Source organism: Lampetra fluviatilis, unplaced genomic scaffold (genome assembly GCF_964198595.1).
Source record: "Lampetra fluviatilis unplaced genomic scaffold, kcLamFluv1.1 SCAFFOLD_421, whole genome shotgun sequence".
Taxonomy (NCBI): domain Eukaryota; kingdom Metazoa; phylum Chordata; class Hyperoartia; order Petromyzontiformes; family Petromyzontidae; genus Lampetra; species Lampetra fluviatilis.
Window position 1 is genome coordinate 1,451 of NW_027621745.1, and position 13,550 is coordinate 15,000.

The 13,550-nt window shown below is 55.0% G+C and overlaps 1 protein-coding gene across 1 annotated transcript in view; it reads right to left on the reverse strand.

Moving 5' to 3' along the window:
- Positions 1-857: 857 nt before the first annotated feature.
- The window catches only part of WDR45B (WD repeat domain 45B), a 55,844-nt gene continuing 43,151 nt past the window's right edge, over positions 858-13,550 (reverse strand). The window contains exons 9-10 of the mRNA XM_078885809.1: positions 6,986-7,107; positions 858-3,245 (exon numbers count right to left, since the gene is read on the reverse strand). Coding sequence (XP_078741935.1) covers positions 3,139-3,245; positions 6,986-7,107 — 229 coding nt within the window. The 3' untranslated portion in view covers positions 858-3,138. The remainder of the gene's footprint in view (positions 3,246-6,985; positions 7,108-13,550) is intronic.

Below are 13,550 nucleotides of genomic sequence, written 5' to 3' on the forward strand. Positions count from 1 at the left end.
CCCACTCACCCACCCACCCACCCACCCACTCACCCACCCACTCACCCACCCACTCACCCACTCACCCACCCACTCACCCACCCACTCACCCACTCACCCACCCACCCACCCACTCACCCACCCACCCACTCACCCACCCACTCACCCACCCACTCACCCACCCACCCACCCACTCACCCACCCACCCACCCACTCACCCACCCACCCACTCACCCACCCACCCACTCACCCACCCACCCACCCACCCACCCACCCACCCACTCACCCACCCACCCACCCACCCACCCACCCACTCACCCACCCACCCACTCACCCACCCACCCACCCACCCACTCACCCACCCACTCACCCACCCACCCACCCACTCACCCACCCACCCACTCACCCACCCACTCACCCACCCACCCACCCACTCACCCACCCACTCACCCACCCACCCACTCACCCACGTGTATGCCAAACACTTTATTGCGCCTGCAGTGAAGAACAAAGCTTGGCTGGCACCGACTGCCGCAAATCATTTTCGATCAGTCAGCCGGCAGCTGTAGTCATCCGTTACGCTACAAAGTGTAGTGATCAACCCTCAATCGGTTGCAGGCAACTTTGGTTGCAGGCGACCTGGGTTGCATGCAACCCGGGTTGCAGGCAACCTTTGCAAGCATGCGACCCCCGCAGGTTTCAAACCAAGGTTGCAACTTCATTTGCAACCTCCGTTGCGACCAACTTAAATTTGCCTGCAACTTTATTTGCCCGCAACCTCGGTTGCATGCAACTTAATTTGCCTGCAACCTCGGTTGCTTGCAACTTTACCCCCCAATCCCAACCCTCCCCCCCCCCCCCCCACCACCGATCGACAGACGGTCAAATCGACAGAATAGAAAGACACTTAAATCAATAGGCAGATTAATTGACAGTCGATCAAGCGACAACACAGATCAATGGGCAGACAAAGAGAGAGATCGCTCGTCAAATAGATCAATAGACAGATCAATGGTGGTCAATAGACGGACAGACGAACAGACGGATCAATATACGTACAAGTAGGTGGACAAACATCGAAGCCTGGCCAGGCCTAGGCAGGCCTAAATGAAGCCTAAACGAAGCCTGGCCAGGCCTAGGGGCAGGCCTAAATGAAGCCTAAGCAAAGCCTGGCCAGGCCTAGGAAGGCCTAAACGAAGCCTAGGAAGGCCAAGGAGAGCCTAAACGAAGCCTGGGAAGGCCTAGAAGAGCCTAAACGAAACCTGGGAAGGCCTAAACGAAGCCTAGGAAGGCCTAGGCGAGCCTAATCGAAACCTGGGAAGGCATAAACAATGCCTAAGCAAGACCTGCCCAGGCCTAGGAAGGCCTAAACGAAGCCTATCCAGGCCTAAACGAAGCCTGTGAAAGGCCTAGACGAAGCCTAGGAAGGCCTAGGAAGGTCTAAACGAAGGCCTAGGAAGGCCTAAACAATGCCTAGGAAGGCCTAAAACGAAGCCTAAGCAAAGCCTGGCCAGGCCTAGGAAGGCCTAAACGAAGCCTAAGCAAAGCCTGGACAGGCCTAGGAAGGCCTAAACGAAGCCTAAGCAAAGCCTGGGGCAGGCCTAGGAAGGCCTAAGTGAAGGTTAAGGAAGACTAGGCCAGGCCTAGGCAGGCCTGAACGAAGCCTAATCGAGGCCTCGGTAAAGCCAAGGCAGGCCTCCTTCCTAGGCCCATGTAGGCCCATGACACAGCAAAACACTTTAAGATCAATCAGAGGGACCTCGACAGGCCTAGGGAGAGATCACAGAGGCCTGTTGAGGCCTAGCGAAGCCTGGCCAGGCCTTTCCTAGGCCTACGTAGGCCTCGGTCACGAAACAAGTTAAGAGCAATCAGAGGGACCTGCGGAGGCCTCAACAGGCCTAGGGAGAGATCACAGAGGCCTGGCGAGGCCTAGCGAAGCCTGTCGAAGCCTGGCCAGGCCTTCCCTAGGCCTACGTAGGCCGTCGGTCACGAAACAATTTAAGGGCAACAAGCGGGACCTGCGAAGGCCTGGACAGGCCTCGGTGAGAGGTCTACGGTAGAGATCACAGAGGCCTGGACTGGCCTAGCGAAGCCTTCCTAGGCCTACGGAGGCTGAAGAACACAACTTCAGAGGCCTGTAGAGGCCTCGAGAGAGATCACAGAGGCCTGGCGAGGCCTAGCGAAGCCTGGCGAAGCCTTCCTAGGCCTACGCAGGCCGAGGAACACAACTTCAGAGGCCTGGCGAGGCCTAGCGAAGCCTTCCTAGGCCTACGCAAGCCAAGGGCAATGGGAGGGGCCTTTTAGTAGGTTCTGGAGACGTCCTGGCAAAGCCCTAGGGAGGTTCTGCTAAGGCCTAGGAATGATCGGAAAGCCTGACGAGGCCTAGGCAGTCGTACTGAAGCCTGGCCAAGAGTTATGAAGGCTTGACAAGGCCCTGGCGAGGCCTACGAAGGCCTTGCGAGGTCTAGGAAGGCCTAGGAAGGTCTGGCAAGGTCTGACGAGGCCTAGGAAGGGCTGACGAGGCCTAGGAGAGGCCTACCAAAGGCCTGGCGAGGCCTAGTAAGGCATGGCGAGGCCTAGGACGGGTTGGTGAGGCCTACGAAGGGCTGACTAGGCCTAGGAGAGGCCTACCAAAGGCCTGGCGAGGCCTAGGAAGGGCTGACGAGGCCTAGTAAGGCCTAGCAAGGCTTAGGATAAGTTGGTGAGGCCTACGAAGGCCTGGCGAAGCCTAGGAAGGCCTGGAAAGGCCTAGGAAAGGCTGGCGAAGCCTAGAAAGGCCTGGCGAGGCCTAGGAAAGCCTGGCGAGGCCTACTAAAGCCTGGCAAGGCTGAGGATAAGTTGGCGAGGCCTACGAAGGCCTGGCAAGGCCTAGGAAAGGCTGATGAGGCCTACGAAGGCCTAGGAGAGGCCTAGGAAGGCCTAGGAGAGGCCTACGAAGGCCTGGCGAGGCCTACGAAAGCCTAGGAGAGGCCTAGGAAGGTCTAGGCGAGGCCTACTAAAGCCTGGCAAGGCCTAGGAAAGGCTGACGAGACCTACGAAGGCATAGGAGCGGCCTAGGAAGGGCTGGCGAGGCCTACAAAGGCCTAGGAAGGCCTGGCGAGGCCTAGGAAAGCCTGGCGAGGCCTAGGACGGGTGTGCGAGGCCTGGCGAGGCCCGGGGCTATATTTTGTCGTCGGTCATCTCGAGGAACTGAGCGTAGACGTCTCGGCTGCACTCGCCCTTGTGGTTGAACTGGAACTTGTAGTAGGTGCCATCAGCACAGATCGCTAGACAGGAAGAGAGTGGGTGGGTGGGTGAGTGGGTGGGTGAGTGGGTGAGTGGGTGAGTGAGTGGGTGGGTGAGTGGATGGGTGAGTGGGTGGGTGGGTGAGTGGGTGGGTGGGTGGGTGGGTGAGTGGGTGGGTGGGGTGGGTGGGTGAGTGAGTGGGTGGGTGGGTGAGTGGGTGAGTGGGTGGGTGGGTGAGTGGGTGAGTGAGTGGGTGAGTGAGTGGGTGAGTGAGTGGGTGGGTGGGTGGGTGAGTGAGTGAGTGAGTGGGTGGGTGGGTGGGTGAGTGAGTGAGTGAGTGGGTGGGTGGGTGGGTGAGTGAGTGGGTGGGTGAGTGGGTGAGTGGGTGGGTGGGTGAGTGGGTGGGTGAGTGGGTGGGGTGAGTGGGTGAGTGGGTGAGTGAGTGGGTGGGTGGGTGAGTTGGTGGGTGAGTGAGTGGGTGGGTGGGTGAGTGGGTGGGTGGGTGGTGGTGAGTGAGTGGGTGTGTGAGTGGGTGAGTGAGTGTGTGGGTGAGTAGGTGGGTGAGTGAGTAGGTGGGTGAGTGAGTGGGTGAGTAGGTGGGTGAGTAGGTGGGTGAGTAGGTGGGTGAGTGAGTGTGTGGGTGAGTAGGTGGGTGAGTGAGTAGGTGGGTGAGTGAGTAGGTGAGTAGGTGAGTGCTACTCACCGATGACGGAGTTCTGCTCGCTGCCGAAGGCGCAGAGGCAGTGAGAGGCGGTGGGTGAGTGAGTGGGTGGGTGGGTGGGTGAGTGAGTGAATAGGTGAGTGTGTGAGCGAGTGGGTGAGTGTGTGGGTGAGTGTGTGGGTGAGTGTGTGAGTGAGTGAGTAGGTGGGTGAGTGCTACTCACCGATGACGGAGTTCTGCTCGCTGCCGAAGGCGCAGAGGCAGTGAGAGGCGGTGGGTGAGTGAGTGGGTGAGTGAGTGTGTGGGTGAGTAGGTGGGTGAGTGAGTAGGTGGGTGAGTGGGTGAGTGGGTGAGTGAGTGAGTGTGTGGGTGAGTGTGTGAGTGAGTGTGTGGGTGAGTGAGTAGGTGGGTGAGTGAGTGTGTGGGTGAGTGTGTGAGTGAGTAGGTGAGTGAGTAGGTGAGTAGGTGGGTGAGTGAGTGTGTGTGTGAGTGTGTGGGTGAGTAGGTGGGTGAGAGTGTGTGGGTGAGTGTGTGAGTGAGTAGGTGAGTGAGTAGGTGAGTGTGTGGGTGAGTGAGTGGGTGAGTGAGTGTGTGGGTGAGTGTGTGAGTGAGTGTGTGAGTGAGTAGGTGAGTAGGTGGGTGAGTGAGTGTGTGTGTGAGTGTGTGAGTGAGTGTGTGGGTGTGTAGGTGAGTAGGTGAGTGTGCTACTCACCGATGACAGAGTTCTGCTCGCTGCCGAAGGCGCAGAGGCAGTGAGAGGCGGTGGGTGAGTGAGTGGGTGAGTGGGTGGGCGGGTGAGTGGGTGAGTGAGTGGGTGAGTGAGTGAGTGGCTGAGTGGCTGGGTGAGTGAGTGAGTGTGTGGGTGAGTGAGTGGGTGAGTGAGTAGGTGAGTAGGTGGGTGAGTGAGTAGGTGAGTGAGTAGGTGAGTGAGTAGGTGAGTGGGTGAGTGTGTGAGTGAGTGAGTGTGTGGGTGAGTAGGTGGGTGAGTGGGTGAGTGAGTGAGTGTGCTACTCACCAATGACGGAGTTCTGCTCGCTGCCGAAGGCGCAGAGGCAGTGAGAGGCGGTGGGTGAGTAGGTGGGTGGGTGAGTGGGTGAGTAGGTGAGTGTGTGAGCGAGTGGGTGAGTGTGTGGGTGAGTGTGTGGGTGAGTGTGTGGGTGAGTGTGTGGGTGAGTGAGTAGGTGAGTAGGTGAGTGCTACTCACCGATGACGGAGTTCTGCTCGCTGCCGAAGGCGCAGAGGCAGTGAGAGGCGGTGGGTGAGTAGGTGGGTGGGTGAGTGGGTGAGTAGGGTGAGTGTGTGAGCGAGTGGGTGAGTGTGTGGGTGAGTGTGTGGGTGAGTGTGTGGGTGAGTGAGTAGGCGAGTAGGTGAGTGCTACTCACCGATGACGGAGTTCTGCTCGCTGCCGAAGGCGCAGAGGCAGTGAGAGGCGGTGGGTGAGTAGGTGGGTGGGTGAGTGGGTGAGTAGGTGAGTGTGTGAGCGAGTGGGTGAGTGAGTGGGTGAGTGAGTGGGTGAGTGAGTAGGTGAGTGAGTAGGTGAGTGAGTAGGTGAGTGGGTGGGTGAGTGTGTGGGTGAGTGAGTGGGTGAGTGAGTGTGTGGGTGAGTGTGTGAGTGAGTGTGTGAGTGAGTAGGTGAGTAGGTGGGTGAGTGAGTGTGTGTGTGAGTGTGTGAGTGAGTGTGTGGGTGTGTAGGTGAGTAGGTGAGTGTGCTACTCACCGATGACAGAGTTCTGCTCGCTGCCGAAGGCGCAGAGGCAGTGAGAGGCGGTGGGTGAGTGAGTGGGTGAGTGGGTGGGCGGGTGAGTGGGTGAGTGAGTGGGTGAGTGAGTGAGTGGCTGAGTGGCTGGGTGAGTGAGTGAGTGTGTGGGTGAGTGAGTGGGTGAGTGAGTAGGTGAGTAGGTGGGTGAGTGAGTAGGTGAGTGAGTAGGTGAGTGAGTAGGTGAGTGGGTGAGTGTGTGAGTGAGTGAGTGTGTGGGTGAGTAGGTGGGTGAGTGGGTGAGTGAGTGAGTGTGCTACTCACCAATGACGGAGTTCTGCTCGCTGCCGAAGGCGCAGAGGCAGTGAGAGGCGGTGGGTGAGTAGGTGGGTGGGTGAGTGGGTGAGTAGGTGAGTGTGTGAGCGAGTGGGTGAGTGTGTGGGTGAGTGTGTGGGTGAGTGTGTGGGTGAGTGTGTGGGTGAGTGAGTAGGTGAGTAGGTGAGTGCTACTCACCGATGACGGAGTTCTGCTCGCTGCCGAAGGCGCAGAGGCAGTGAGAGGCGGTGGGTGAGTAGGTGGGTGGGTGAGTGGGTGAGTAGGTGAGTGTGTGAGCGAGTGGGTGAGTGAGTGGGTGAGTGAGTGGGTGAGTGAGTAGGTGAGTGAGTAGGTGAGTGAGTAGGTGAGTGGGTGGGTGAGTGTGTGGGTGAGTGAGTGAGTGGGTGAGTGAGTGTGTGGGTGAGTAGGTGAGTAGGTGGGTGAGTAGGTGAGTGAGTAGGTGAGTGTGTGGGTGAGTGAGTAGGTGAGTAGGTGAGTGCTACTCACCGATGACGGAGTTCTGCTCGCTGCCGAAGGCGCAGAGGCAGTGAGAGGCGGTGGGTGAGTAGGTGGGTGGGTGTGTGGGTGAGTGAGTGGGTGAGTGAGTGGGTGAGTGAGTAGGTGAGTGAGTAGGTGAGTAGGTGAGTGAGTAGGTGAGTGAGTAGGTGAGTAGGTGAGTGAGTGAGTAGGTGAGTGAGTGTGTGGGTGAGTGAGTGAGTGGGTGAGTGTGTGAGTGAGTAGGTGGGTGAGTGAGTGTGCTACTCACCGATGACGGAGTTCTGCTCGCTGCCGAAGGCGCAGAGGCAGTGGGAGGCGGTGGGTGAGTGAGTGAGTGAGTAGGTGAGTGAGTGGGTGGGTGAGTGAGTGGGTGAGTGAGTAGGTGAGTGAGTAGGTGAGTGAGTAGGTGAGTGGGTGAGTGTGTGGGTGAGTAGGTGAGTGAGTAGGTGAGTGGGTGGGTGAGTGGGTGAGTGTGTGGGTGGGTGAGTAGGTGAGTGAGTGGGTGAGTGGGTGGGTGAGTGGGTGGGTGAGTGAGTGGGTGAGTGAGTGTGTGGGTGAGTAGGTGAGTAGGTGAGTGAGTAGGTGAGTAGGTGGGTGAGTGTGCTACTCACCGATGACGGAGTTCTGCTCGCTGCCGAAGGCGCAGAGGCAGTGAGAGGCGGTGGGGATCTGGAATCGTGAGAAGCTCCACTTGGAGCTGAAGTATTTGGGGAGGAAACTCGCAGATGCCAAACTACACACACAGACACACACAGAGACACAGAGACACACAGAGAGACACACAGAGAGACAGTGAGACACACACAGAGACACACAGAGAGACACACAGAGAGACACACAGTGAGACACACAGAGAGACACACAGTGAGACACACAGTGAGACACACAGAGACACACACAGAGACACACACAGAGACACACACAGTGAGACACACAGTGAGACACACAGTGAGACACACAGTGAGACACACAGAGAGACACACAGAGAGACACACAGTGAGACACACAGTGAGACACACAGTGAGACACACAGTGAGACACACAGAGAGACACACAGAGAGACACACAGAGACACACACAGAGACACACAGAGAGACACACAGTGAGACACACAGTGAGACACACAGTGAGACACACAGTGAGACACACAGAGAGACACACAGAGAGACACACAGTGAGACACACAGTGAGACACACAGAGACACACACAGAGACACACACAGTGAGACACACAGTGAGACACACAGTGAGACACACAGTGAGACACACAGAGAGACACACAGAGAGACACACAGAGACACACACAGAGACACACAGAGAGACACACAGTGAGACACACAGTGAGACACACAGTGAGACACACAGTGAGACACACAGAGAGACACACAGAGAGACACACAGTGAGACACACAGAGAGACACACAGTGAGACACACAGTGAGACACACAGTGAGACACACAGTGAGACACACAGAGAGACACACAGTGAGACACACAGAGAGACACACAGAGACACACACAGTGAGACACACAGTGAGACACACAGTGAGACACACAGAGAGACACACAGTGAGACACACAGTGAGACACACAGAGAGACACACAGTGAGACACACAGAGAGACACACAGTGAGACACACAGAGAGACACACAGAGACACACACAGTGAGACACACACAGTGACACACACAGTGAGACACACAGTGAGACACACAGTGAGACACACAGTGAGACACACAGTGAGACACACAGTGAGACACACAGTGAGACACACAGTGAGACACACAGAGAGACACACAGTGAGACACACAGAGAGACACACAGTGAGACACACAGTGAGACACACAGTGAGACACACAGTGAGACACACAGTGAGACACACAGTGAGACACACAGTGAGACACACAGTGAGACACACAGAGAGACACACAGAGAGACACACAGAGAGACACACAGAGAGACACACAGTGAGACACACAGTGAGACACACAGTGAGACACACAGAGAGACACACAGTGAGACACACAGTGAGACACACAGTGAGACACACAGTGAGACACAGTGAGACACACAGTGAGACACACAGTGAGACACACACAGTGACACACAGTGAGACACACAGTGAGACACACAGTGAGACACACAGTGAGACACACAGTGAGACACACAGTGACACACAGTGAGACACACAGTGAGACACACAGAGAGACACACAGAGAGACACACAGAGAGACACACAGTGAGACACACAGTGAGACACACACAGAGACACACAGAGAGACACACAGAGAGACACACAGAGAGACACACAGAGAGACACACAGTGAGACACACAGTGAGACACACAGTGAGACACACAGTGAGACACACAGAGAGACACACAGAGAGACACACAGAGAGACACACAGAGAGACACACAGTGAGACACACAGAGAGACACACAGTGAGACACACAGAGAGACACACAGAGACACACAGTGAGACACACAGTGAGACACACAGTGAGACACACAGAGAGACACACAGAGAGACACACAGTGAGACACACAGTGAGACACACAGTGAGACACACAGTGAGACACACAGTGAGACACACAGTGAGACACACAGAGAGACACACAGTGAGACACACAGAGAGACACACAGTGAGACACACAGAGAGACACACAGTGAGACACACAGTGACACACAGTGAGACACACAGTGAGACACACAGTGAGACACACAGTGAGACACACAGAGAGACACACAGTGAGACACACAGACACAGTGAGACACAGACACAGTGAGACACACAGTGAGACACACAGAGAGACACACAGTGAGACACACAGTGAGACACACAGTGAGACACACAGAGAGACACACAGTGAGACACACAGTGAGACACACAGTGAGACACACAGTGAGACACACAGTGAGACACACAGTGAGACACACAGTGAGACACACAGTGAGACACACAGTGAGACACACAGTGAGACACACAGACACAGTGAAACACAGACACAGTGAGACACACACAGAGAGACACACAGTGAGACACACAGTGAGACACACAGAGAGACACACAGTGAGACACACAGAGAGACACACAGTGAGACACACAGTGAGACACACAGAGAGACACACAGTGAGACACACAGTGAGACACACAGTGAGACACACAGTGAGACACACAGTGAGACACACAGAGAGACACACAGTGAGACACACAGTGAGACACACAGTGAGACACACAGTGAGACACACAGACACAGTGAGACACAGACACAGTGAGACACAGAGAGACACAGTGAGACACACACAGACACAGTGAGACACAGTGAGACAGAGACAGTGAGACAGTGAGACAGAGAGACACAGTGACACACAGTGAGACAGAGACAGTGAGACAGAGAGACAGTGAGACACAGTGAGACACAGTGACAGTGAGACAGACAGAGTGAGAGGGAGACAGAGAGAGATACGGGGAGAGACACAGAGAGACACAGAGAGACACACAGAGAGACACAGAGAGACACACAGAGACACACACAGAGACACACAGAGACACACAGAGACACACAGAGACACAGTGAGACACACAGAGACACACAGAGACACAGTGAGACACACAGAGACACACAGAGTGAGACACACAGCAAGACAGACACACAGAGACACACAGAGACACAGAGACACAGCGAGACACACAGAGTGAGACACACAGAGTGAGACACACAGAGACACACAGAGACACACAGAGTGAGACACACAGAGTGAGACACACAGAGTGAGACACACAGAGACACACACAGACACAGTGAGACACACAGAGACACACAGAGACACACAGAGACACACAGAGTGAGACACACAGCAAGACAGACACACAGAGACTCACAGAGACACACAGAGACACACAGAGACACACAGAGACACAGAGACACAGCGAGACACACAGAGACACACAGAGACACACAGAGACACACAGAGACACAGAGACACACAGAGACACAGAGACACACAGAGACACACAGAGACACACAGAGACACACAGAGACACAGAGACACACAGAGACACACAGAGACACACAGAGACTCACAGAGACACACAGAGACACAGCGAGACACACAGAGACACACAGAGACACACAGAGACACACAGAGACACACAGAGACTCACAGAGACTCACAGAGACACACAGAGACACACAGAGACACACAGAGACACACAGAGACACACAGAGACACACAGAGACACACAGAGACACACAGAGACACACAGAGACACACAGAGACACACAGAGACTCACAGAGACACACAGAGACACACAGAGACTCACAGAGACACACAGAGACACACAGAGACACACAGAGACTCACAGAGACTCACAGAGACACACAGAGACACAGCGAGACACACAGAGACACACAGAGACACACAGAGACACACAGAGACACACAGAGACTCACAGAGACTCACAGAGACACACAGAGACACACAGAGACACACAGAGACACACAGAGACACACAGAGACTCACAGAGACACACAGAGACACACACAGAGACACACAGAGACACACAGAGACACACAGAGACTCACAGAGACACACAGAGACACACAGAGACACACAGAGACTCACAGAGACTCACAGAGACACACAGAGACACACACAGAGACACACAGAGACACACAGAGACACACAGAGACACACAGAGACACACAGAGACACACAGAGACTCACAGAGACACACAGAGACACACAGAGACACACAGAGACACACAGAGACTCACAGAGACTCACAGAGACACACAGAGACACACAGAGACACACAGACTCACAGAGACACACACAGAGACACACACAGAGACACACAGAGACACACAGAGATACACAGAGATACACAGAGACTCACAGAGACACACAGAGACGCACAGAGACACACAGAGACGCACAGAGACACACAGAGACGCACAGAGACACACAGACTCACAGAGACTCACACAGAGACTCACACAGAGACACACAGAGACACACAGAGACACACAGAGTGAGACACACAGAGTGAGACACACAGCGAGACAGACACACAGAGACACACAGAGACACACAGAGACACAGAGACACACAGAGACACACAGAGACACACAGCGAGACACAGCGAGAGACACACACAGCGAGACAGAGACAGAGTGAGACACACAGAGACACACAGAGACACACAGAGTGAGACACACACAGAGACACACAGAGACACAGAGAGACACAGAGAGACACAGAGTGAGACACACAGAGACACACACAGACACAGTGAGACACACAGAGACACACAGAGACACACAGAGACACACAGAGTGAGACACACAGCAAGACAGACACACAGAGACACACAGAGACACAGAGACACAGCGAGACACACAGAGACACACAGAGTGAGACACACAGAGACACAGCGAGACACACAGACTCACAGAGACACACACAGAGACACACAGAGACACACAGAGACACACAGAGACACACAGAGTGAGACACACAGCGAGACAGACACACAGAGACACACAGAGACACACACAGACACAGCGAGACACACAGAGACACACAGCGAGACAGACACACAGAGACACACACACACACAGAGACACGTGGAGACACACACACACACAGAGCGAGACACACACACACACAGAGACACGTGGAGACACACACACACACACAGAGCGAGACACACACACACACAGAGTGAGACACACACACACACAGAGTGAGACACACACACACACAGAGCGAGACACACACACACACAGAGCGAGACACACACACACACAGAGTGAGACACACACACACACAGAGCGAGACACACACACACAGAGCGAGACACACACACACACACACAGAGACACGTGGAGACACACACACACACAGAGCGAGACACACACACACACAGAGCGAGACACACACAGAGCGAGACACACACACACACAGAGCGAGACACACACTCACACAGAGTGAGACACACACACACACAGAGCGAGACACACACACACACAGAGACACGTGGAGACACACACACACACAGAGCGAGACACACACACACACAGAGCGAGACACACACACACACAGAGCGAGACACACACACACACAGAGCGAGACACACACACACACAGAGCGAGACACACACACACACACAGAGCGAGACACACACAGAGCGAGACACACACACACACAGAGCGAGACACACACACACAGAGCGAGACACACACAGAGCGAGACACACACACACACAGAGACACACACACACACACACAGAGTGAGACACACACACACACAGAGTGAGACACACACACACACAGAGTGAGACACACACACACACAGAGCGAGACACACACCCACACAGAGCGAGACACACACACACACAGAGTGAGACACACACACACACAGAGCGAGACACACACACACACAGAGACACGTGGAGACACACACACACACAGAGCGAGACACACACACACACAGAGCGAGACACACACACACACAGAGCGAGACACACACACACACAGAGACACGTGGAGACACACACACACACAGAGCGAGACACACACACACACAGAGCGAGACACACACACACACAGAGCGAGACACACACACACACAGAGACACGTGGAGACACACACACACACAGAGCGAGACACACACACACACAGAGCGAGACACACACACACACAGAGACACGTGGAGACACACACACACACAGAGCGAGACACACACACACACAGAGCGAGACACACACACACACAGAGCGAGACACACACACACACAGAGACACGTGGAGACACACACACACACAGAGCGAGACACACACACACACAGAGCGAGACACACACACACACAGAGCGAGACACACACACACACAGAGCGAGACACACACACACAGAGCGAGACACACACACACACAGAGCGAGACACACACACACACACACAGAGCGAGACACACACACACACAGAGTGAGACACACACACACAGAGCGAGACACACACACACACAGAGCGAGACACACACACACAGAGCGAGACACACACACACACAGAGCGAGACACACACACACACAGAGCGAGACACACACACACACACAGAGCGAGACACACACACACACACAGAGCGAGACACACACACACACACAGAGCGAGACA